Consider the following 26,313-nt stretch of genomic DNA (forward strand, 5'->3'; position numbering starts at 1 on the left):
CATCATAAAAGCCATTTAATTCCTTGAACAAAGTGTACTCAAGTATTTTTGTTGGGTCTTATGACTTAAGTAAAAACTCTATAATGGCTCTTTTGAGATCCAGTGCTAATTATTAATTTGCAACAAAGAAATGCTTGTCCTATAACTGGCTGTCACAGCTGGCAAGTTGGTGTTTTATAACTTCCTGTTCGAAGCTCTACTTAAGCTGTGACAAATAATGCATTTCTTGTGGGCTTGGAGAGCTGGGATTCTTGAATAAAATTAAAGCCAAATGAAGCTACTATATTTGGAAATTTACAATTTAACACCAGAAGAGACAATGCTGATTACTGACCAACCAATTATTAGGTTTAGTGGGTAATCAAGCAGAACCATTTATGTTTGGATTTTTTTCTTAATTTACGTGTGTTGTCTTTGACTAATATTTAAATTGGTCAGATTTTCTGAAAAACTGAAGTGTGACAAACAAACAACAACAACAATATATTAAGAAGAGAACTCTTTTTTTAAACCACTTTATACTGTCAGTCCAAAATTCTCATTTAAAAAAGAAAATACCCCTCATGACAATCCTGTGTTCAGCAAATCCCACCGCGGATTTGGATTTAACAGGCATGAAAAAGAGATGTTATTAAAATGATCTGTTAAAATAAAATAACAACAACAACAACTTGACTGTTATTAATAATTATTTTATGAAATTACAAATTCTCACATTTTGTTCATGGTGAAGATTCATCATTGCCTCAAATAGAATCAAGCAATTTTCTCTTTATCAGCTCAAATTTGTAATGGCGAGACAAAATATGAAAAGAAAAAAATCTGAGTTAGATTAAAATTAAGTACATTGAAAAAAAGTTGGATTTCGGTGATATTGGCCAGCTGTGTGACCATAGCCTAGTCTTATCTAAAAACGTGTGCTTCACGTCTTGGTTGGCAGATTTGTGTTTTGTGATGTCTTGTTTGTTTCCTGAATTGTTACCAGGTACACCACTGTCCCACTTTTGAAAAAATAAATAAATAAAAAAATATATTATAGAAAGGAAAGAGATGCCAATATAGTCTTGTGAAAAAATAGCTGCCTGGTCATCCATCCATCCATCCATCCATTTTCTGTTCACCCTTATCCCTTAGTGGAAGCTGCCCGGTTACATTTTTTTTTTTTTTACATCTAAATATTTCAGATCATGGAACACATTTTAATGCCAGACAAAGACAACCCAAGTAAAAAGAAAATGCACTTTTGAAATACTTTGATTTACTAAAATTCTTTTATTTTACCTTGGAACTGTCATGATGTTGTTATGTTGAGGTGTTGTGTGGGTTTTTTTGTTTCATATGTGTTGTTTCCTGTCAGTTATCAGGTTTTATTTTGACCTAAGTTATTCTCCAGTTCTCTCTCTGTTAATTTAGCCCTTGTTTATCACCCTTGTCTTCTGATTAGTTATTCCCCTCACCTGTCCCCCATAGTATTTAAGTTTGAGTTGCATCCTTGTCTGGCATGGGATTCTTGTCTGGGTATTATGTATCACCGTCTCTCCAAGTGTTGACCTGCTCATATCCTGAGTTAAGAAAATAAAAGAACAATGCCACATCGCCGTCTACCTTCTGGTTCATCCCCACCTTTAAAGACTCCATTTCTGACAGCAACTGTCCCACTTTGCCCAATTTCTTTCTTATTGTTCAGTCATAAACAGTGACTTGAACTGGTGCAACTGATGCAGTGCTTTAGGTGCTTTAAGTTTTTCGTGCCCAACTGGTTGAGTTGTTGATGTGCTCTTGGAGTAATTTTATTAAACCAGCAGCAACCAAAATATCTAATGTTCTCCCCATTTGTGGATAATAGTCCTTGCTGTATTATGTTGGAGTCCGAAGCCAGAAAAAAAAAGATTTTAAAAACTTTCTAGACCTTTTTAAATCAATTAATTTCTCATTTAGTTCTAATTATCTTTAGATCAGGACACAATGCGTTGCTTTTGAGTTCTTCTCCTGATTTTTTTATTCAAGCTATATGTAATTTATTGAACAGCAATCAAAGTCAAAAAATGAAAAAAAGTCTTTTTTTCAAAATCAAATAACGGTTCAGTTGTGACTTATTACCATTTGACAGAGACAAAGAACAATTATTCAAAAAATACTTACACAGCAGAAATAGTTAACTAATTGACTAATGTTTTACTGTGGGGATCTGACTGCTGCTGTACATACTTGACTGGAATAGGCACACTGGCACTTTTTCTCTTGAGGATTTTCAGCTGAGCTCATCTTAATTCACAGCCAGGAGCCACTTGCCCACCTACACACCCCACTGTTTGAGCAGCATCTTGATAAAGGGCTCATTTAAAAGAAACAGGGGAATTGGGAGGAAATGTGATGACGGGGGGGGAGGTTGGGGCCAAAAAAAGGGTCATGGGCATCAGGGTTGGTATTAAATTACATTACTGTTTCCCTAAGAATGTAACACAGAGCTTTTTTGGTTCTGTTTACTACTCTCCGTTTGCTGTTGGATTCTTACTCCAAAAGGGTGGTTACTTTCTTTTACAACTCATTTAGCATACCTTCACCAGTGGTTCCAGATGTGTAATTTATAGGGAGCATGAGAAGTGCAAGCACAATAGTGAACAAAAGCGAGGCAGAGATCCTCCGGTTTCAGGGGGCTGCCTTCAGGAGTCTGTGGAAGTGTGAAGGCTTTAAGCGGATCCTGTGGTGTCCCAACAAATGTCGCTGGTGATTGATGGCCTCACTGAGGGACTGGGGGGCTTTGGGCTACTGAAATGGATTAATACTATTAGCATAACAGTGGATTCCACCTTTGTTTCGATTATGATATTCTACGCTATGGTCTGTCTCCATAAGCCTATTAGGGAGCTGAATGTCACAGCTTATTGTCTGCTATCACCTTTCATTGTGAGGTAGCTTACAGCTTACATTTAACCAGACATCATGACCCGGTGTGTTGAAGGGAAGAAACAAGAAGCACTGCTCAGCAAAACATTTGCTGCTACCTATTTTTGGATAACCAAAGTACTCGAGTTACACATTTTATGCAAACCGAAAAAAATGAAAGTAATTCAGAGAATGCAAACATGTTTTAGATAGAAAACACCCAAGGAAGAGCTCATTACCTTCTTTCCCTCCTTAAGCGTTGGGGTGGGGGCACAGAGGACGGGTTAAAGTAACCGGTGGAATAAGGGGGTGTAGGGCTGGGCCTTTGTAAGGAAGGAAAGAGGGGGTGGCTATATAATAAGTGACAGAACACAAGTGGTGCTTTATCCAGCCTGTCCCACTCTGGGTAAGAGGAAACTCTAAACTACTCCGACTCAACCAGCTTGGCCCTTTTCCTTGTACTCTTTCTTCCCCCTCTTTTCTCTCACTCCCGCGTGAGTGCACTCAGGACGAGAATGGCAGCATCATCTGGACAGAGAATAAATGGGCCCTCCACAATGTTGGCTTTCGCTTTGCTTCTCATCGGCCAACTTTTGAGCGGTAGGTAAAAATACCCGGTGCCAAAACAGTCATTTCTTGGGGATTAAATAACCATCCTTTTGAATAAGGAGCCCCAGGACGGGTGGGGCTGGAGTGGAGTGGTGTTTGTTTATATGGTCAGTTGAATACAGGTTTTAACCCTACAACTATCTCTTTATCTGGAATCCGACTGTAAATCAGGAACTCGGTGAAAAATGATTTTCTGTCTGGAAGACACTTTTAAGTATGCTCAAAGAAAAACTTGCTTCATAGAACAAACTTTCATTTTTAAATAAATGTTTTTATATAGCAATTTTTTTATAGATGTGTGACTTTTTTATGCAATTCTTTTTTAAAATTTTGTCAATTCTTACAATGCAATTTACTTTCTTGCTTTAAATGTTTATAAATCTTCACTGTCTGCTGTTTTTCACTGAACATATTTTTTGCAACCTTCGAAAAGTTTGAGAAATGTGTGTTTATATTTAGCTGGATGTAATATGAGGCTGGTTGATACATACGTGAGAGAAGGGCGTGGTGCTTGGATGTTAACATGCATCTCATATGTGGCTGAATTGATGCAGAAGGAGATTTAGCAACAAAAACGGTTTTAAACTGTGTGTACAAAGAACAAGATGATACTTAATACATTACCACAGTGGTAGTACCGATAGTACAGTGAGAGTACTAATCTAAAATATTGGATCTTATGTATATTTTTATAAAGTTAAACCAAGTAAACATCAATAAAGATCCTGAGATTATCCCAAAACACTTGAGACAGAATCAAGCACAACTAAAACATTGAAAATGGCAATACTTTTATTTATTTATTATCAAATGCCTGACTTAAACTTTTAGGTAAAGTAAAATCTAAAGTCATTACATGAGGCCACAACTCTACTCCTCAAATTGCCTCCAGTGCCAGAAGATAAAAAAAGACTTACCACATAATGGATAAACCCCCCCTGCCTATTGCATAACGTTTAAGATATCCACAAAGTCATGACAAAGAAATGAATATAGGAAAAGAAAAATAGTGCTGGGAAGGAGGTGCAATTACAATACAGTCTACAGCACTCTGTTGTGGCTGGAAATGAAAACACATTGGTCTCCCTAATTCAATCCTCCTGTCTTTTTCATGGTGGGTAAGCTACAATAATGAGATCATCAACCAAGAGAGACAGCTGTGTCTGATTTATATAACAAAGCGGCACAGATATAATTTCAACCTAAAGATTCATAATCAGAGGCAGAAAAACTTTTATGATGCTGCTGATTAAAACTAAAAAAAAAAATCTTTATGAACATCACAGTCAAAGCAACTCCAGCAATTTGACACACCCAAATCAAATGTGTGTGAAAAATGTTGAACAACAAAGAAGAGAACATGAGATATTAGGGTAAGGTATCAGTTTCCTTTAACTGTACATGATAGAGGTTTTCCCCAGCAGAGATGAGGGATTTATGTTCTCTAAGGAGGGATTTACTGTACAACTTTATTGGGATAAAACTAGGGATGCACAGAAGCTGACCTCAAAACCCTCAATAACTCCAAGAATGCATCCTGAGCTTAATTCTCCTCATTTTTTACATTAGAAACCTTTTATAATTTGCAGATAACACTAGTAACTTACTGTGCTAAACTTAATAGCTTTGCAGCCATGCATATTTTTCCATTTAAAAAACAAAAATATGTATGTCACACTTAGATTATAACATATAAAATCCAAGAATAGTTAATTGGTTAAGAATGGAATTTTAGGTAGCCTATTTTAACACATGAGGTTTTATTTACATCCTAAAATATAACATGCTTTCCAACTAATAGGGTCAACCTGCACAAACCTTTTAAGAAACAATTTAACAAAAAACTTGAGTTTACACTTGCATTTATGCCAAGGCCTGATCACTGCTGCTTGGCTTTTTTCTACTTTTGCAGCTTTTGGTCATTTTGTACTTAAAAAAACATTTTATGTAATCTCCTACAATCTACTGATTACATACTGCAACGAAATTGATTATAAGTCTCTAATATTTGCTGGCAGAATGTATCTCAGTGATCCTTTGATTTGAGCGGGAGTCAAGTGGCTCAAATGAAAATGCAACAGAATCACAATCAGTGGAAATGAGAGAGATTCTTATGAGTATTTTTGTTATGTAGCTCATGAAAAAAGTTAACTAGTAAGAAAAATCCACTGCAATTGTATACTTGCATGTACTGTAGGATATAAAATGGTTTGTTTACAAAAATAACATGCAAGAGGATGAAATAATAATGCAAAGGTATGAAATGAAGGCATAAAACACTAAAGACTTGGTCTTTAGAAACCCACAAAGACATGCAGTACACCATCGCTGCCTTTGGAGGGCAGTCTGGTGGAAATGCAAAACAATTTTGCATGTTGTACTTGACCAACAACCCAAGAGTTGCTGGTGAAGTAGCTTGGCTCCATTTTGGAAGCCAAGTAAATAACATAGATAAAGCTCTTGTTAAGCTCCATTTTTGCTCAAGTAGCCAAAATATAAAGAATGCTGACATATAATTTTATGTATTCCCCTTTTCCTTTAAATGGTTTCAAATGTTTATCTCTTCTCTTACCAAGATTAAAATTTCAGACCGCAACAACGTCTGAAAGTTATCACATGTTAAAATGTGTGAAAACATGGAATTTTAGCTTCATACTTTTTCAAAAGTTACCTTTAACTTACTTTCAGTCACACTTTTGGAAATATATATATATTTATATATATGTAGCCTTTTATTTTTTTCCTCAATCAGATTCAACCTCATAGGTTGAAATCTGTGCGTTACAAAACAGAACTCATAGACTGTGCTTTAAGACCAGTTGTTAAGGCAGCTTTTTTTACATTATGTGAAAAGAAGAATTAGATTAAAAGAGCTGGTCTGCAAGATGCTTACATTTACTTTGTAGTCACATTCACATATAGGGTATCTTTGAGCGGGAAAACTTTCGCATAAACACATGAGGATTGTACATAAACCAGCTTCTGCTCTGCCTACACTGTGAAGTGGTTTAAGGAGGTTTTCTAGTGAAGCAATGAACCCTGCCCAACCTCACTGCCAACCCCTGGGCATATAATTATGTAGATCATTGTTTTCATAGCACTCATTGAAGTAACAGATGTACCGAAGAATTACAGAAGCAATGTCAACATAGTGTTCATTCCACTGCACGAGGGAAAGAGCTCATAATATGCCAAGTCAAATTTCAGGGTCAAGTCAGCCAGCAATGGCAAGCACATATGTGGATGCAAACAGAAAAACATCCAAACACCTAACGGAAAAAAAAAAAAATCATTCACACCAGTGAGTGTTTGTCTTTTCAGAGTAAAAAAAAAAATCTGCTTTTCAAACTCAGTGTTTTTTTGTTGTTGTTTCTTCATATTTAAGAAATTTTTGGTGTATTTATTCAAGTATGAGTCAACATATAAAGAAGTAAGAGAACATCTTTTTGAACCAGCAACAAAAAGAAGCTGACAACTAAACATGGTCTGCAAATTACATAAAAGGAAGGAAAAGAGAAAGGATTCTGTCTGTATCAGATTGCAACAATCCACACTAAAAGGTTAGAATGGTAGTGATTGTCCCACCTATGTCAGCACAAGTAATTATTCTGTTTTACTCTCAGATTTTGAGACAGATACAGGTTGACTAAAATACTTTTTTTCTGGACAAAATCAGTCTGGAGGTTCTGAGCGGTTGAAATCTGACTCTGCAACAAGATCCCCTCCCTATCTACCAGTACACACTCAAACCAGACGGGCTCATTTAAAGATAATGCACAAGGCAGTGAAACTTTAGCAGTCAATTGTATGTGTGTGTGTGTGTGCGTGCGTGTGCGTGTGTGTGTGTGTGTTTGAGCATGTCAGGGTTGGGGGAGTGATATAAGCCCCTCCAATTGAAAGCAGATGCCATGTTTCCTGATTGTGGTTCTTTAGAAACAGGCATCACGCTCTTGATAAGGAGCTGCAGTGGCCTCAGGGTTGGGTCGGGTGAATTCTCAGTGAAGTCAACCTTTCTGGCCTGATTGAAACCATAAGATGCAGTTGGTTTGAGAGAAGAATAGCCTTGGTGCTGCTATTAATCGCTGTGACAAGAATGACAGGGGAGGGGCGGCAGTTGGGGCGCAGTGAGGGGGTCAAGATGGTGGGGTCAGCGGTCTGTTGTTTCAAAGTGGGTAGGGTTGCACAGCATGGTTAACCTTACGAGACCATTCTCCAGTGTCGCATTCCTCTGCACAAATTTTCAAATATAGACTCTTTAAGACCGGTGAGGGTTTAAATGATAGAAATCTCACAAGACAAGACACAACATGATATTGAGTTTGCAAGAAATAGACGAGATTTTCATATTGCTTTCAAGAAAACTGTAAACTGTCAAATTTATGCTGCAGTGGGAACCCTGGACATCCAGTCATCAGTTGTTGCAATGATGCATTCTGTAACCTTTGGTATCTGAACAACTTGCAGTTCTTATATACTCTTTGTGTCTTGTCTTTCACTCTTTTGCCATTTACTGTTCCTACTGGAAACTCAAAATACTTCTTAAAACTTTGTTACTAATTTGGTGGTACATTTTAGGATCATTGTCCATGGCTTAACTTCCTGTCTGATGTCTTAAGATGTTGCTGTGTTGTCCATGTCATATTCTTTTCTCATGATGCCATCCATTATGTGAAGTGCACCAGTTCTTCTTGCAGAAAACCACCTGCATAACATGATATTGCACCAGTCTCATAGTTCACAGATGTTCCCAAAACCTAAGAGTGCATTTGTAATTTAATTTGAAAAAAGTCAACCAGAACAAATAAAAGCAGATCACAGTAAATTTTTCAATGCAGCTGTATTCTGGCTTTTATGTTGCTTTTGTAGTAAAGGCTTCTTCCTTGTTTAGTGATTCATGACAGTACAGAGTTGTTACTTTGTGAGTAATGACATTTCTTTAACAGCTTCAGAGAGAATCTTTTGCTCTCTGGTTGATACATATATTTAGATTTTCGTGGAAGTAGATCTCTGAAGTTGAAGAAAATAATAGAAATCCTATAAAATATTCTGTGTTTCATTATGCAGGTATTTAGCTAAAAGAAATTAAATGATGTTAGCTATTTAAATTAAGATGTATTTAGGCTAGTTTACTTGAGAAAAAAATTGATGTGCCTCTTTCTATATGGTATATGGAAATAACAGGCAGCAACTGTATAACATTGATTAATGCATTGGATGAACAAACCCTGCACCATTCAGTTAATATATTTAGGCCATGTTCATGTTAAGTAAAATGTGTTAGATCTCCTCACTTCCTTGGGTGTGTAGTAAGCTTTAAAAAACCACCAGTCTTTTATAGCAGAGAACAGGCTGTTATGTTGTAACCTTCACAAGTTAAATGTAGCAATAAAGGTACAAGTGGAGACATGGTCACACACACGGACTTTAACACGGTGGTCCACTAATGTGTGCCGACCATTATCACCTCACTATGCCCAATTACATAGCAGAGATGTTTCCTGTAAAGAACCAGGGAGGGGCTTGGACCCTTGGGGATGTAATGACCCTGAAGCTATTCAGACATGGTGCAAACATTCATCCCAGGTGATTCCATCACAAGTGGATGGCACTAAAAAGAGGTGTGAATGCACAGAACCAGATCCAATTGCTCAACTGAGATTCAGAGGCCCTTTAAGATGCGTCTGTTCAGCTGTCTGAAAGCCCGTTCCTCTAGGACTACATTAAAGGATTCCCTGCTGACCTAAAGTGATTTGATGCAAACATTGGAGTTAACACAGTGTTTTCACACTTTCCAAGATTCCAGTAAAAACACATTTTCTAAGAAGCAAGGTTAAAATTAGACCCATAGCAAGGGGGGATTTTGAATGATGTAACAACAATTTGTGGGAATATGTTAAGGACATTTTCAGGGTATGAACGTTTAGATTTGCCATATATTTAATGAAAAAGGAGATTTTGTGTCAGGGGTAAAACAAATAAGAACTTGAAGGTTTTGCCCAAGCACAACAATTTCAGTTTCTTAATTTTATCAGTGATGTAAGTTAAAACAATCTTAGATTTCCAGTACAGAACTCCAGCATACTTCAAGAGAACATCCTAAGGGAGTCTGATAAGTCTCTTAAATTTAAATGGACACATGTTGTATCTTCATTAAATATAAACTGTTCTCCATATTTTACCAACATTATCCAAAGTTAAAAGATCAAAGAAAAACATCATAAAACTTGATGACTGATGTTGAGAAGGCAATTGTGAGTCTTTTTACTAGAAAATGTTTATTGGATGCCTCAGAACTTTTCTACTCACTGAAGAAGCTAGAATATTTAAGGACTAGCAGATGAATATAAATCTGAAGTTATTTTGGCTGACAGAGAAAGGACAAGTGGTGTGTAAAGTAGATTTGTGTGTTGAGCCACGAACCACACCCTGGGACAATTTTAGGGAAAGCTTTTTATGTAATTGAGTGTAAGCAGTTGCTATCTCTTGGAATCTGGCTTTATGTTACAGCGTTGTGTGTAAGGTGTGACGGCTGAAGCCCAAATCTCACCTCCATAAGCGCTTTGGATTAGCTGTGCGTGACTGGGATATGGTAAAAAGAGATGGAGAGCTGGGAGGGAAAAGGGCGTGGAGCAGAGGGCTTGCCTTCTGCCACATTCCTCCATCCAGAGTCCCAGGAGATGGGGGGCGCGGGGTGGAGCTTTTCCAGACCACAGCCGTCTTTCAGAGGAATCTGGTGGGAAAGTATTCAAGAGAGCAATGAAGTCAGGACCAGTGCCAAATAACATATGGAGACTGGTGTGATTGGGACAGTTTAAGTCCTGTTGTCTTCATACAATAACTGCAAGAAGCTGATACCCTAGCTGTTTCAAGCCCTACAAAAATGGAGTTTCCAGGGATATTTGATGTAGATGTGCACCTCAAGTGTTGATTCACAAATATGCAATAATTGGAAACTCCTTATATAGTCCTGTGGCTTTTAGAGAGAAAGTCTGTGAAGTGAAGAGTACAATAGGTTATACTGTCAGAAAGTTTACAAACCTCACATAGGAAGTAAAGCTTTGGCTAACACCAGAGATAGCCAACCACCGCGATGGTTACCGTCTTACCTCAAATCAAGACAAACGCTACTTGCATAACACAGGCCGCAATAAATAATACAACTAAATTACAAACATTTTATGGTTTGGCTGCAACAAGCCCCCAAAATTTTGTTGTTTGACATTTATGGTTGCTTCACTTTAAGAGTTTTGGTCAGGATTCAGTTAGAGCAAGCCAATAACAAGTCAGATCCTGATGTTTATTGATTCATACAAGCATTTTTCTTGTTGCTCTAAAAGGCTTGTTTTTATTAAATAAGTATTAATTGGTCAGCATCTAGGGTTTTTTTTATTATCATGTCTAAAGCTGGTTGGAAAAGTTTTACCTTTTATATTTGTTGGACATTTGCTTTACAAGCAATTATTAGAAAATTATATAGCAAAATAATTTGGGAAAACACAAGTCTTCCAATTTATATCCAGTGACTTTACCACAAAATCATCAAAATATCAGATTAGGAAAAAGACCCCAAAAAACTGTCAAAGTGTGAAATAATAGACTTTGCCAAACCACAAGTTAAATTTTACTTTCCAGTCAAGTAAAATTTCCCTAGAGTGCAACATAGAGAGCAGAAACTAGACAATTTGGGCCCAGCATTCTTGAACATCACATTTCTAAGAGGCAATCTGATTTATCCTTAACCACCTCACCCACTTTAAACCTTGTCCTTTCTGGTAAAATAAACAGACAGGCCATCAAGAGATGGAGAAGGAACGGCAGCTTCAAGCTAAAGGCTGGGAAAAGAGGTCTAAAAAAAGTCCAAAATAGAAATACTTTCCCCATCAACTGCAACACTAAGAAATACTTAATATGCAAATAATTAAAGATATTAGGCTTCTGTTGTGACAGGAAGGAGAACATTTATCATTTTGTCACACATCAAATGTTTCTCATTAAAAACATGTAATTAGCGGCTATGTTCATCGAACTGAAAAGACATTTAATGTCCCTAGAATGTCCTTTATTGAGGTTGTGAGAGAGCACACACTGCTCACTTTTTAATTAATTCTTGCTTATCCAAAGATAGGATGTGGAGCATTTGGAAATGGCACAAAATAATCATAGAAAGAAAGGATTTTAGCAAGTTAGCAGGCTAAAAATGAAAAGGTCTCCTTGTAGCTGGTGTTAAAAAGACTACTTTTGTGCTGTCATATCTCTGTAAATGCTGCATGAGTGTTAGAAAACTATTTAAACAGTAAATCAAAACCTGCTAGAATAACAGTAAATGTATGAGTCAATTTGGACTGCCCTGGATAGTCACCAACACACATCCCAGTAGAGCCCCAGGAGGTAGGCATATGGTAGACACACTGTTTGCTCTGTAGCTGTGGCACCTGTCTTTCACAATGATTTATCTGATAAAGCAAATGGATGTGTGTCATAATCCTGTCCTTGGGAAAAATTTATCTGCTCATATATATATATATATATATATATATATATATATATATATATATATATATATATATATATATATATATATATATATATATATATATATATATATATATATATATATATATATATTTATATATATATATATATATATATATATATATATATATATATATATATATATATATATATATATAAATATATATATATATTTATATATATAAATATATATATATATAGATATATATATATATATATATATATATCAATTAGAAAAATTGGTTAAAAGGTAATGTGGATTTCAATCAAAAATATTTTATTTTACAGTTTTGGAGTTAATTCAGTCCAACTCAGTTTAAAACATGTTAAAAAAATTTTAAAACAAAAATTACATATTCGATGCAAAAAATGGCATCCAGTAATACTCTAATGTACATAATATGTCTAATGTATGTGGTATGGAATTAGTTCTTCATAGTCAGTCTACAACGGTCTATCTAGGCATAAACAATGCTGTTCTTATTTTACAACAGGAGTGATGGCACAGGACGGTGTAAGAGGTGACGGGGTTGTAAAGACTACTGCAAAACCTGGTAAGATGCCAAGTCATAAAATATATTTTAGAAGTACAGGTAAAAAAAAAAAGAGTTTGGTTCTCAAGTTCCCATACGAATATATTTATTTTAGTAATCAAAGCATAAAGAAATTTTCTTCAGAGGTAAACACTAATACAGCCCTCTAAAATGTTTTCTCCTGCTCTGGCTCACACATTAATCATAAAGTATTGTTTTCTTCAGGTACTACAAAGTCACCAGGTCAACTGATAGTTTTCCCCACACCAGAGACAAGCAAGCCTTCTCTAGAGACACATAAACCAGAAGACGACAGCCCTTCAGACACACCAACCATTGTACCTTTGGAGAAAACAAAAAATGATACGATTCACAAAAAACAGCCGGCTGTAAATCCAAATACCCCAGCACCCAACTCGGCAAGAGGTGACAACCTACCTGGGGTAAGTTAAAAAATGGCCAGCAAATCCCTCCAGAGGGGAAAAAAAAGTCAATTTCTGTGTAATTATACATGTAAAATACACTCAGCACTGGTTTTATACCCAGCTCCTCTATACAACCTAGCAGCACTCATAAGTTTACTCATAAATAAGAGATGAAATACTCTGGTTTCTCCCTGCAGCGAGATGTCATTTGCGTGACCAAAGAGGCTGTGGAAGAAAAAAACGCTGTTCTTGTGAAACTGAAGTCATCTACCAAATGTGTAAGTTCAAAATAATTTCACCTTAGTCTTCGTCTTACATATTTGTGATTTAGAATATAGCGGTTTTACTGGAAGTTCATTTCAAAATTCCTTTTCAAACTGCACCACAATGACAAATAGTGTCTCACTAGCTTTGTTTATCCTCCCTAAGTATCCATCAGCTTTCCAAACTTAACCTCAGCAACATATTTTTTATCGTTTTATCTGTATAAACAGTTCAGAAGCTAGTGACTCAGTGAAATTGTGTGCATATGCATTTGTTTCCAAAACAGCCTGGAAAGTCCAACAGATTTGTCTTGCAAGTACTGTAAACCAAGGGCACGGACTGTGAAGACAGTGGGAGGGCAGCACAATGGGTGGGCCTGCTGCTTCTGTAGAATACGTAATGTGTAATAGCCTGGGGCAAAAATGTGGGTGTGTGTGAGTGTATGTTTCTGTTTGTAAAGATAAATCCCTTTCTATCTCACTATGAGAGCTTTAGGGTTTGCAGCTTTTACATTGAGATCTAAAGTTAATACATCTGCTTTTTGTTAGCTTTGGCTTTTAGGCAGCATAAAAACAAAAATACTTTTATCCTTTAAACAATGGATACAAATTTCAAAAATGCAATAGTTGTGTGTAGTCAACCAAAGAAATTAAATAAAATATGTCCTTTACGAAATATATTGCTAAAACACATTTGCCTCTCCTAAAATAAACTCCGGCTTAAATAGGGAACTAATATTGCCCATGTAAATGTGCTTTGGTTTGAAAGCCTTCACTCTGGTGCTATGCACAGAGTTGTTGTTTCAGTAATGGCATGCAGAATTCCTTATCTGTATTTATATAAGAACGCTGAACTTGTAAGAGTGTTCCTGGCAGGATTCTCTAACATACGTGCAAAAGCATTTGGATAAAAAGCATTTTGGGATTAGCAATAAAAGTCATGTTTAATTCCCAATTATTTAAACCAATCAGGAACTAAGTTAGAAACATCTCTGAATTCATTGTAATGCATTCTTTGCAGGAAGACACACAAACTAAAATTATAAAGGTTCTACCTGAACTGTGTGGTGAAGAATGTAAGCTGGAGATCTATCAAGAAGACAACACAGATCACGTGCTTGTATCTGGGAAGTATGTAGAAGGTCAGTATTTTAAATTATGGTAGTCACAACCCATAAATCATAATTTTCCTGTACTAACACCATCTGTATTCATTCTTAAATTTTGTTGTTGTTTTTTTTTACATTTGCAGATGATGTGATAGGCATGGTAAACAAATTCAACAATGACAACATAAAGGACAAAGTAAGTGAAATATTTTTCTAAAATTCTACTTGCAAAGCCATTTTTTTCCACATTGGGCTTTGGGCTTATTCAGCTCATTCAGTTCTGTCATAACTTTGCTACCATGTTTTTCCAACCTCTTTCCTGCTGGTAAGACCTAGGCACAGCCAGAGAAATCCCACATGTCCAACCAATGCCGTAAATTACACCATTTATCATGAAGGGTCTGTGAAGGAGTTTTCTGAAGGCAGCCAGTTTGATTGACTCAGTCAGCTGAACTCGGTGGTTGATTTATAATCAAACTTGAGATACACCAGGGAAAAGGGGAAACAGTCCCCTGAGGCGGGAGATAGTCTCTGAGGTTTTATGCTGCCAAACTGACAGCTGGTGTTAAAAACAAAAAGCCCACAAACAATCCACACGTCAGCAGCAAAACATTTTTCTGACACCTTGGGACCAATTTTGGTTTCTCAGCAGTCCGATCTCAGCCATTTGTCTCTTTGCTTTCAACATACTCAGCATTTCCCTCATTACTCCATTATGAGCTAATCTAATAAGCAATTCACATTTTAGACAAAAATGACTATCAATTAGAACAAGCAGTGAACTTATAGACTTTTTAATAAGAATTAAAATTTTTCCTTCACTAACATTACGTCCCACCACATTTTTTATTTCTTTTTTTACTTTATGTTTACCTCTCCGTTAGGAAGTTAAGTCTATTCCAAAGTAGTTAATATAATTGCCATTTAAATTCTATGAATTGGGTCATGCACATTTTATTTCTGGCACAAAGAACATCTCCTTCCTGATCTGTGTGATAGCTAAATATTTTCATTCTTGTATGTAACTGTGATGAGTGTGGCATTTTCAGGCATCTGGAAATTGTACAGAGAATCCCAGAGGTCCATAATTCTCCTCATGATATCTTGTTGAATTTCTGTTGAGTTTTCCATGATGTCACAGAATCAAGCAGTTTGAGACGTAGCCCTAAAACACATTCACAGATGTGCTTCTATTTAACTTAAATGTTATGAATTAAGCTATCAAAGGATACAAAGCCATAATATAATCATCTGGATTTTTCCACATTGTTTAAAGTCACAGTAATCACAGAGTTTATAGAAAACATCGGACAGACAGAAAGAAAGACAGAAGGAAAGGAAGAAAGAAAGAAAGAAAGAAAGAAAGAAAGAAAGAAAGAAAGAAAGAAAGAAAGAAAGAAAGAAAGAAAGAAAGAAAGAAAGAAAGAAAGAAAGAAAGAAAGAAAGATAGAAAGAAAGAAGGAAGTATTTTAAAAATGATATTCCTATCATGAATCTGGCATTTCAAAAAAAGAAACAAGCTTGTTAATTCCAACTGACCTAAAAATATTTTTATCATTTCATACCATACAGCACATAAAATATATTGGATTTTTCATTTTGTTTTTTCTTTTTTTACACAGTGTATGGATAGAACTAGTTTCGACTGAATATATTAAAACAACAAGCTTCAACATTTTACCAAACTCAATCTAATGGATAAATAATTCATTTCCACAAAGTTGTCTTTATCAAACATTAAAAGAGGCACAATCTGATCTTTGTTTTAAACTGATCTAAGAATTACCTAAAAATTAAACTAAGAATTATTTCAGTTGAAAATGTAAATAGTCACAATATCTAGGAATCCCTAAACTCAAGAAGCAAATTCATTATCAGCCAACCAGTATATATTTACCTTTTAAAACAACTAATGAACATAACAAACAACATGAATAGCAAGGAGCTTTTAGGGCTTTGGAATTGAAAAAATGGATTGTATATCGTAATTCTGTTTTCTATTACTCAACTTTTTTTTAAAGAGAAAGTGGAGAAGAGAGATGAGGTCATCGTGTACAGACATACATTTGGGTTCAATGAACTCCTGCAGTCCCAGACAACAGTCACAACATACCAAAACGAAGCACCTAACATACCCGGTTCATCCTATAGTTTTTAATATTTATAGTAAAAGTTTCATTGAATGAAACTACATTGAAAAGGTTTGACACAATCACTCAATATTTAAATTTTGTGTTAATTATAAATTATAATTTTTTTATATATTTCCAAAATTATCTAAATGTTGTTTATACATATATTCAGTCTCAGTGAAACTTTTGTTTTTTAGAAACTTTAGCATTAAGGGAAAATTGTCTGACCTTCTTTGGGTTCTTCTTATAAAGGCAGTATCACTTAAATATTGTCACTGTTTATTTGCCTGATTTACAGTACATTTATTGTTCTTCTGTCAGACTGGTGTCCACAGAGTCACTCCTCGCTGGGGGAAGAACTCAAAGTTGGTACTGGTTTCCTTACTGCTTACTGGCCTGCTGCTGGCTGCGCTGCTCATTGGATTATATTACTTGAAGACGCACCGCAAGAACTCCAAAGGTGTCAGACTGGTGAGTTGTTTATTGTTGTCACATTGTTCACACAAACAAAGCTAAAATCCATCAGCGACTGCCACTTCAGTTTCCAGATCACAATTCTTATCCTCTTACTCAATATTGAGAATAACATGCTAGGCTTTTACACACAACATTAACCAAACTTTAAAAACAATAATGTTGATTCTCAACGTGCTGAGTAAATTGAGCAAACTGTCTATCTGAAAGCAACACCAACACATGGATTGAATTTTTCTAGATGACTAAAGGAAGGACATGCTTGACTGTTACATGATACAAAGCGGCATAAATTCCTTTAAGCTGTTTTTTCTTTAGCTTCTTGCCAGAGAGCAGCACAGCACATGATTTAGTCATTTTTCCAAATTATATGACATCATCTTTTGAAGCAATTACATATGGAGGCACGCCTGTGAAATTGTTTACAGAGTTCTTGTTAAATTTGTGGCCAAACTGTCGAACTAAGTATAGGATAGCTGAAGAACTAATTTTGATCTGACCGTCTATGAATATTTCACATTCAAGTTGTACCCACTTACATGTTTGCAAATGTTTCCTAAAGTCTTACAAAGAACTCAAAGCAAAATCCCATAAACCTCTAAAAGAAATGCACAATCTACTCTCCTTACACACTTTCCTACAAACTTCCCTGCTATGATTTAGGTTAAATCTCTGCCAATCCAACATAAGCTTTGCTCTAAAGCTGTGGATCTGTTCTCTCCTTAGGCTGAGTCTTTCCAGGTGGATGAGGAGAACCAGGCCAACACCCTGGTATCTGTGGCCCCGCTGCCTCAGGAGCCCACAGACAAACTGACCGCCAATGGAGAGTCTCCACCTGAAAATGGGACCAACGCCACCCCAACCACCAATGGACACTCTGCCACCCAGAACCCAGTGGCCGACACAGAGATGTGAATCAAGGAACACTCTTCAGCATCCCATTGTGCCAATCGCCTACTAACCTCTCTGTTCATCTGACACAAATTCAACTTGAATCAATTTCAAACATCCACATCTTCACCTGCTCTTACTCAACCAGCAATACTCCATATGAAGATGCAAATGATGACAAAATGATGACAGTGCCTTTAATGTGAAAAGTTTGAGAACACTAATCTTTGCAGAAGTTAGCAGAAGCCTGCTCACACTGAAAGAGAGACTCTGAGTTTCATAACTCTTCTGACTTCAGTCTTATTGTGACAATATTTGTAGAATCATAAAGTCATGCCAAGTATGTATTATTGATATCTGACAAAGAAGCAGAAAATCCTTTTGTACTTTAATCCACAAAGTGATCCCTACCAGCTGAAAAGAGGTCTGATGTTTGATAAAAGAACAGACACATTTTTTATGCTTCAAAGAATCCATTGCTGCCTTAAAGTGAATTTAAAAGACAACCCAAACAGCTACTTTAAAAGATCACCTTAGGATTATTGTGCAAAACGTTAGATGGAAAACCAGATGCACAGTTTTTGGTTGTACTGCTTCAAAGTTATAAAAAAAAAAAATCTATAAACGTCAGTGGAAAGTTTTGTAGTTCCCAGCTTGTTTTATTTCTGCTGAACAACCAAACCTCTGCAGCTGACCTTTGGTCAAAACTCACTCAAGGCAGGATCAAAAGTGCATCTCTATTTTGTGCCAGTGTGGTTTTTATAATTGTATTTTTTTTATTTTTTTTACTATTTTTTGCAACAAATTTGAATTTTCAACTTTTACTACTGTCTTAGGAAATTATAGGGACAATTAGCTTGTTTACATAACAGAGTGTGAGATTACTAGATGTCAGGATGACAATTAGTCATCCTGACATCCTGCTGTGCCTTTGACGTTCTTTCACAGCACACAGTGGGTTTAGATTTCTTTGGCTACTTCTTTTTGTAAAGCATATCTTCCGCTCCTGTGTTTTTTATTTCTCTTTCACAATGTTATCTGTGTATAAATATGTTTGTTTTCATATTCATAAAATGTTTTTGTTACTAAAATCCAGGTTTTTCTCATTTTATTTGTGCTGTGTTGACTTGATTTACCAATAAAAAAACTCATCAAACCACATGCGTGAGAAAATAAAGTTGGTTATACAATATAATATACATTGTTTGAATCAAAAATTTACACTAACCATAAATTTTCTATCTTGTAGCCAATAACCTTAAACCAAATCTTCATAATAGGAAACCATAGTCAACACCAAAGCGATTCTGTGAACAGATTTAGGTTCCCATCAGACAAGCAGGAAAGACACCAACGAGACTATTTGCATACATCTTCAATTGTCAGGACTGATGAGCTCAGATGTAGTTTGTAGCTCTGCATTTAAATACAGATTTGTGTGGCTTAAGCAAATTTAAAGGCAGATTAAGATGTTTTAAATTAGTTTACTTGAAAAAGAATGAAATTTGATGCTGTTTACCTGCACAATGTGGCCTCTAGAATGTAACCAGTCTGCTAATGATAAAATGCTTTGGGACTTAAAATGATATAAACAGTGAATGAATTTAGATATATGAGGAGATTTAAAAAAAAAAAAAAATCCTCTGAATTCACTGTAAATGGCTTAGATCGAATGTGAAACATCTGGTCATTAATCAGCCTGATAAAACATCACCCCTCTGTTCATGGACCTCCATCGGTCCATGAACATCCATGTCTACCAATGGATGTTAGCCAACAAAATTCTAAGAGGTTATATTTTGGATAAATTTGGCCTATAGGTTTGGTAGACAATGTTTAAGTCCTTCAGGTTGAGTTGCTCTTATGATTGTGATTATTTCTGTCTTAAACATTTTTAGTCAGGTTTTATGTGAATGAATACGTTAGTGGCATTTTTTTTATCTTAAAATGTTGTGCCAAATTAAAAGAGTTAAAATAGGCTTGGATGGAGTTCATAGTGATAAAGCATAGAGTATCTCTGAAACTTTATCTAAATTTCTCTCCTATGAGTCACTGATGTCATAATCACCAAAAATTTAAATAATAAAAGCTTGTTTGCTTAAAAAAAACCTCCTTGTTACTTATTTCAGCCAGAAAGCTTTGACAAAACAAAGTAATTTTTTTTTCAACTGAGTTTATCAACCTGACTGTGACTAGTTGTCTAAATCATATGAAGTATAAGATTGTTTTCAACTTTTTAAAAAGGACCTCTTAAGACAGAGCTATTTTCTTAAAGTCGTTGCCTGACTTGTAAAGATTGAGACACATCTGCCTTCCTTGCATGATGTTTAAACTGATATTTTTATTTATTTATTTGCCAAGTTATTTCACTAAACAAAGCAGGGAATATTCTTCTTTATGAAAGATTTGATCAACTGATGAAGCATCAACCCTCTAGCAGACGTGTACAGAGCCATCATTCTTTACTCACTGACATAGAACAAACTGCAAATTGTTAACATGGATTACCTTTAAATGCAAATGAGCAATTTGTCAAATTCAAGGCAGAAAATAGCCAGCAAAGCTTCCTTCTGTGTTCATATAGAACAAAAGCAAATAAGATTTAAAACATACCAACGTTAACAAGCTTCAGTAAGCCCAGAACAGTACAGAACTCTGTCTATAGACCGTAAAGGGATAAATACAATTTCACATATTTTAATGGATTATTGTTCATTCAGTAATTCATTTAGTAAGTCAAAATGTGTTTTGGAAACTACGTATTTTTCGGACTATAAGGCGCACATAAAATCTGTATATTTGCAAAAAAATTGGCAATGTGCCTTATATTCCGGTGCGCCTTATGTATGAACGGTTTACCGCAGGTTTTATTATGACTTTGGTAAGCAACGAAGCCACTCCCTTTGATTGTCGAAGCATAATCGCTGCTGGTCAGAAACCTCGTGAAGTCAACTTTTTATGCTGTCTAGACAGACTTGTTTTGGGGTGGCAGACCACTTTTCCTGATACGTACGGTGCTTCAATCATCAATGAACAGCTAAGCAACAGCGATGAGACTGAATCGGATGATGATCAGAGGGATCCGGGTTTGCTCCATGCCACTATCGCCCAACTGTTAAATTCCGACACCGAAGACGAGGGATTTGATGGATTCGTAGAAGATGAATGATTGAAAAAGTGAGTGTACTTTTTTGCATAATATTGACAGTTATTGTTAATGATTTGAATAAAGTCTGACCTATCCGACTACTGTATTTTGTTTCTCTTTATGCGCCTTATAATCCGGTGCGTTTTATATATGCAAATAGATCCGTTTACTGATACTGCGTCTTATAATTCGGTGCGCCTTATAGTCTGAAAAATACGGTATTTTAAAAATCCATCAGTCATGCAAGAACAGATTAATTTAGAAAATTACTTTCATTGTCTCAGTTCAGTCTTAACCTTCCCATGATCTTAAAAGATGGTGTCATTTAGACCCCTGAGGTTTTCATTTTGTATGTGGTCCAGTGGGGTCGCACTGACTTTATGTGCACTTTTATAAGGGTCTTCTTTAATTTGGTTTCGGAAACTGACAATCTGACAGCACAATTCCCCCACGCCCTCCCGCTGTCCAACCATGACATTGACAGCACTCCTCCTGAGAATCGTGCTAAGACCGTGGGAGGGTTAAACCTCGTTTGTGAAAATTTGACTGTTCCACATTTGCATGTGTAGATTTGTACCTAAACTCCAATATATTTCCATAAAAACCATAGACACAATGTGATTGGGTGCTTCCTGCATTTTCTACAGTTAAGAAACCCTCACATCCCAGAAATGAAACTACCAATTGAGGGAAGCGACGAAAGATTGATCAGTATGAGAACACTGGCTCTCAGATCTCTGCTCTTTACAGAGCTCTTCGGTGTGGCTCTCTGTGACTCCTTTGGAGATAATATTTATGTCTCAGAAAGAATGACATGGTCAGATGCCAGAGAATACTGCAGAAAGCATCACACTGACCTGTCATCAATCAACAACCAGGAGGAACAAGACGAACTCACTGAGTCAGGACAAAGAGATAAAGGAAATGCTGACGGGAGCCTACTGTATCTACAGATTGGAGGTGCTGATTCTAAAAAAATCTGGACTGGTCTGTACAAAGATGTCAATGACAACTGGAAGTGGTCTGGTGGGAAAAATGCTTTGTTCTTCCTATGGATATCACTGGAAGAGTTCATCCAAGATCAGCACTGTGTGGCACAGAGTGACGGGGGCTGGGAGGCAGTGAGCTGTGAAGAAAAATTCCCTTTCTATTGTTTTCACAGCAGCCTGGTTTTGGTGAAGGAAAACAAGACCTGGGAGGAGGCTTTGGAGCACTGCCGCAGTCTAGACAAGGAGCTGGTCAGCCTAACCTCTGAATCCGCCCTGACTAAATCTCTGCAGACCAGCAGAACAGCTTCAACGACCCATGTGTGGAGCGGCCTGCGCTACCTTTCTGACAGCTGGCTGTGGGTGGATGGGACCTCAACAGAGAACCAAACCTGGAGCCAGGAGCAGGTCCCACAATGTCCAGCCTGGAGCCACCACTGTGGGGCCCTCTTTCAGGAGGGGCAACAGTTGGAGAGCTGGGACTGTGCTGACAAATTTAACTTCATTTGCTATGCGAGTGGCGCATCCTAAAACTCATAGTAGTTATGCTGAGACTTCTGGTCAGTTACAATGTCCTAGATATCATTAAAAGGTAGTGAAAAAGTTTATTTGCCAAATGAAATCCACAGATTAGAAGATGTGTCTGAACATACACATAGACTATATTATATATTGACTTTGATTTCTCTAACGCATGCATTAATTTTATTTGGTTTCATACCAATTCTTTCCTACTTGTGTGTATAACTTTTTTTCAAATTATATCCTATTATAATTTGTTATCTATTACCTGGTGTTAAATAAAGTGTACAATTAATAGGTGCAGATACATATTAAATGTACTAGAAAATTGACATTTTGTTCTTGAAAAGATAGAAATTGAAATTCTAAACATTTTTTGGATAACTATAAAGTAAGGTAATCCCTAATCAGCCACATTACAACCACTGACAGTTGAAGTGAATACCCACATATCTTTTCTTCTAGGCACCTGTTAGGAGGTGGAATTTATTAGGCAGCAAGTGAGTATTTTAACCACAGTTGATGTGTCTGAAGCAGTGGGAATAGGCAATTTGAGCAAGTTTGAAAAGGCCCAATTTGTGACTGCAAGATGACTGAGTCGACTGAGTCAAGGCATTTCTCAAACTGCCGGTCTAATGTAGCATTCCCGGTCAACAGAGGTCACTTTATATCTAACTGAGGTGAGTCTGTAAGAGGAATAACCAAGGCAGCAACAAATGAACCTTAGGTGTCATTGATGGAAATGGAGGGAGAAGTCTGGTCTGGACCAACAGAGAAACTATTCTATCTTACAGCAATAAGTTTTTATACTGCCTTTAAAAAGTGTCACCAAATAGTAGATAAATCTGCATAGCTGTTATTGTGATAATCATAAATTTGAAGCCACCCAGAGGATTTTAAGATGTAAAGTTTTTATGGCAACCAAGAAAAACAACATCACCTGAATAATAAATTAAAGGACATGCTTGGTTGGCATAAACATAATAGAAAGGTATGCAAAATACTAGTAAGAGAAAATACTTTGGCGTAGACACAACTTCAACACTGTCTAAAGAATACCAGCAGTAAATCGCTAAGCCCAAAATGTCATGATGTCATGAAGCATGGGTGAAAAAAAGTTCTAAAGGAGATTAACAATTAATATTGTTTTTGAAAGATGATGCTCAGCCTCACAATATTATCCTTTTGTATCAAATGTTCCAAATCCCACTGTTAAGATTAAACAAGAATCTTTAAACACAACCAATGTAAAAATGATGAGTTGGCCAAATAGGTTGTCAGTGAAAGGCTTATCAACCGCTTTTCTGCAGCAAAGTAAGGTAATCTGTAAACAAAATCCTTAATCTGTTTTGGGTCTCTGATTCATACATAGATTTATATGATTAAAAATCAAAACTTTTTGTACCAACACAAAAATGGCACAATGATTTTTGATGAGCCTTTAATTGTCTGATGATAGAAATTTGAGGCCTTATTATTTTCACAAAAGGAGATTCTAATCTATTTTGGCATTCATATGGATGTGCCTTCTCCTACTGTTTTATTGCACACTTAAAGATTGTTCTCATATACAAGGGGTTAAATTTGTGTTTATTTTAACAACAAACCACCAATAATACCAACTTACAGTTGTTGTTCCAGTGCAGAGAAAATACTTTGTGACTATAAAAATCAGTGACCTATTGGCTCCTGATGGCTGGAAGGATTTAGTCACACAACATATGGTTACTAGGTCAGCTGTCCCATCATGTGCAGACACACTGGTGAGACCGCTTAGTGTGTCTGAAGCCTGGCTTGTTATCTGTGCTTGTGTGGAGTTCATGCTCCCACATCAAATTAAGCACTCCAGTCATACTAGCTAAAGTGACCTTTATCAGCCCTTGTTGTTTCACTCTTACAGGCTATACACGCCTGCCGTAATGGTTCACTTACTGAGCCTGCTGAGCTAAAGGCTACCAGTGTCTGTACAGTGAAGAGGGGGCAAAGGTCAGCAAGGTGGTGTTTGCTGGTAGCAAATCAGAGAGACTATAAACAAAGCCATATCACTCCACAAGCATGAATATTAAAACAAAAAATGTCACCATGAAATTGCATCAAAACTGCAGTGAGTACCAATATCTTATATCCTTCTCGGACATTATAAAGGTTTCTAAAAAAGGAAGATAGACAGATAGTTATACATAAGCCTAATAAACAAGTTTACTGCCTGAAAAAAACATGGAAGGGTGAGTCAGTTTTTATCCTACAAAGCACTAATTGTATTTTGTCACCATCTACTGGGCATTTCTTGTCATTTAAACGAGAGCAATCTATCAGTTCATTCCATAAACTTGGTAAGAAGTTTTAACCTTAACTCGATTTTTCCGCAAATGAGGAATGATTTTGGCTATTTACAAAAAAACCTGCAAACGGTGGTAACATAAAAGAGCCAGTCTGTTTTCCTTTTCACAATGAGCGCAAAATGCTTCCAAAACACAATGAATTGCTTTTCTGTATGTATTCCTCCAGATAAGTGTACTTACATGAAGAGATTTCGAAGTTTTCATTTGAGCTGGATTCCTTTGATTGTGCTAATGAGTTTGCTATACTCAAAAGATGTTTGACGTAATTACCTCATTTACCGTAAATGACATTAAAAAGGAGCAGCAATGTGCTTCAAGAACCGTAAACAACTTGAATGAATCTCCAAGTTTATCTTAAAAATGCTTTACCGTTTAAGTCGAGATAATGTGGGTCAGAATATAAATGTCTATTTTACAGAGTCAATAAACGCTATTGTAGTAGGAAAGCAAATCTATTGTGATATTGTCTTGATTTAAATTAATTTAAACCAGATACTCTTCATATAAGAAAATATAGAAGTCGTATAAAAACATCCGAGTAAGAAATTGAACTTTCCAGGTAAATTTATTCTACTACTACTACTACTACTATTATTATTATTATTATTATTATTATTATTATTATTATTATTATTATTATTATTAGTAGTAGTAGTAGTAGTAGTAGTAGTAGTAGTAGTAGTAGTAGTAGTAGTAGTAGTAGTTAAATGTTGATAGATTTATATGTACTTGTCCTGTTTTATTTTTTATAATCACCATTGTAAGAGATAAAGAAAGAAAGAAAGAAAAAAACCTGGGTCGCACTGCCATCTGCTGTAAAAAAGATGGCACTGCAAAAATGTTCCAAGAAGATCTGAGCGTCTTCTATCATTATTGATGACAGATTTTTGAATCTTCAAGCATTATGAAACATTTATGGAAATTTACAAAAAAATAAAAAATAAAAAAAATTAAAAAAATCCGGTGAGGAAAAAAATGAAAATTCTTGAAGATAAATGGCAACAAAAGCCTAACTGCTGTTTTTGCCTAGTTAAAGCACAAAATTGGTCACTGCTTTTAAAATATATATATAGTTTTACATATAGGGTAACCCAATAGGTATATTATTTAGCCTTTCGGACACAACTGTAAAATTACCGTTTCTGTTTCTGTTTCTTATCCCCACGGATGAGAGAATAAGCGAGTAACTGATATAATCATACAGCTAATCATTACAAAGAAAACAAAAAAAATTATCTAAAATAAAAACAAATACGCAACAATTCATTTTTCATAAAGCTGCAATAAGGAAAAAAAATAAAAAGTTCTGGCCATAGCGTCAGAGGGATATAGTTTACGGTAAATGAACGCTCATTACCATGTGATCTTACACGATGTTTGTAAACATGCGTCAGCCACATGTGAGTGTCTCGATGAGGAAACGCTCGCCATCCTCTTAGCCAATCAGCGATCGGAGGAGTG

At 36.1% G+C, this 26,313-nt stretch overlaps 1 protein-coding gene across 1 annotated transcript; it reads left to right on the forward strand.

Moving 5' to 3' along the window:
* Positions 1-3,252: 3,252 nt before the first annotated feature.
* Positions 3,253-19,013, forward strand: si:ch211-286o17.1 (hematopoietic progenitor cell antigen CD34). The gene is made up of 8 exons (XM_044122925.1): positions 3,253-3,486; positions 12,522-12,581; positions 12,786-13,003; positions 13,183-13,263; positions 14,270-14,390; positions 14,501-14,553; positions 16,811-16,960; positions 17,690-19,013. Exons 1-8 carry the CDS (start codon positions 3,402-3,404, stop codon positions 17,876-17,878), a joined length of 957 nt encoding a protein of 318 aa, XP_043978860.1. The 5' UTR covers positions 3,253-3,401; the 3' UTR covers positions 17,879-19,013.
* Positions 19,014-26,313: the final 7,300 nt, after the last annotated feature.

This window comes from Gambusia affinis, linkage group LG07, assembly GCF_019740435.1.
Source record: "Gambusia affinis linkage group LG07, SWU_Gaff_1.0, whole genome shotgun sequence".
Lineage (NCBI taxonomy): Eukaryota > Metazoa > Chordata > Actinopteri > Cyprinodontiformes > Poeciliidae > Gambusia > Gambusia affinis.

What these genes read in the sequence shown, in the direction of transcription:
- si:ch211-286o17.1 (XM_044122925.1), top strand. Translation starts at nt 3,402, where the DNA reads ATGGCAGCATCATCTGGACAGAGAATAAATGGGCCCTCCACAATGTTG. An exon ending in GAGGTGACAACCTACCTGGG is followed by an intron (nt 13,004 to 13,182) that starts GTAAGTTAAAAA and finishes TTCTCCCTGCAG; the next exon opens with CGAGATGTCATTTGCGTGAC. An exon ending in ATCTGGGAAGTATGTAGAAG is followed by an intron (nt 14,391 to 14,500) that starts GTCAGTATTTTA and finishes TTACATTTGCAG; the next exon opens with ATGATGTGATAGGCATGGTA.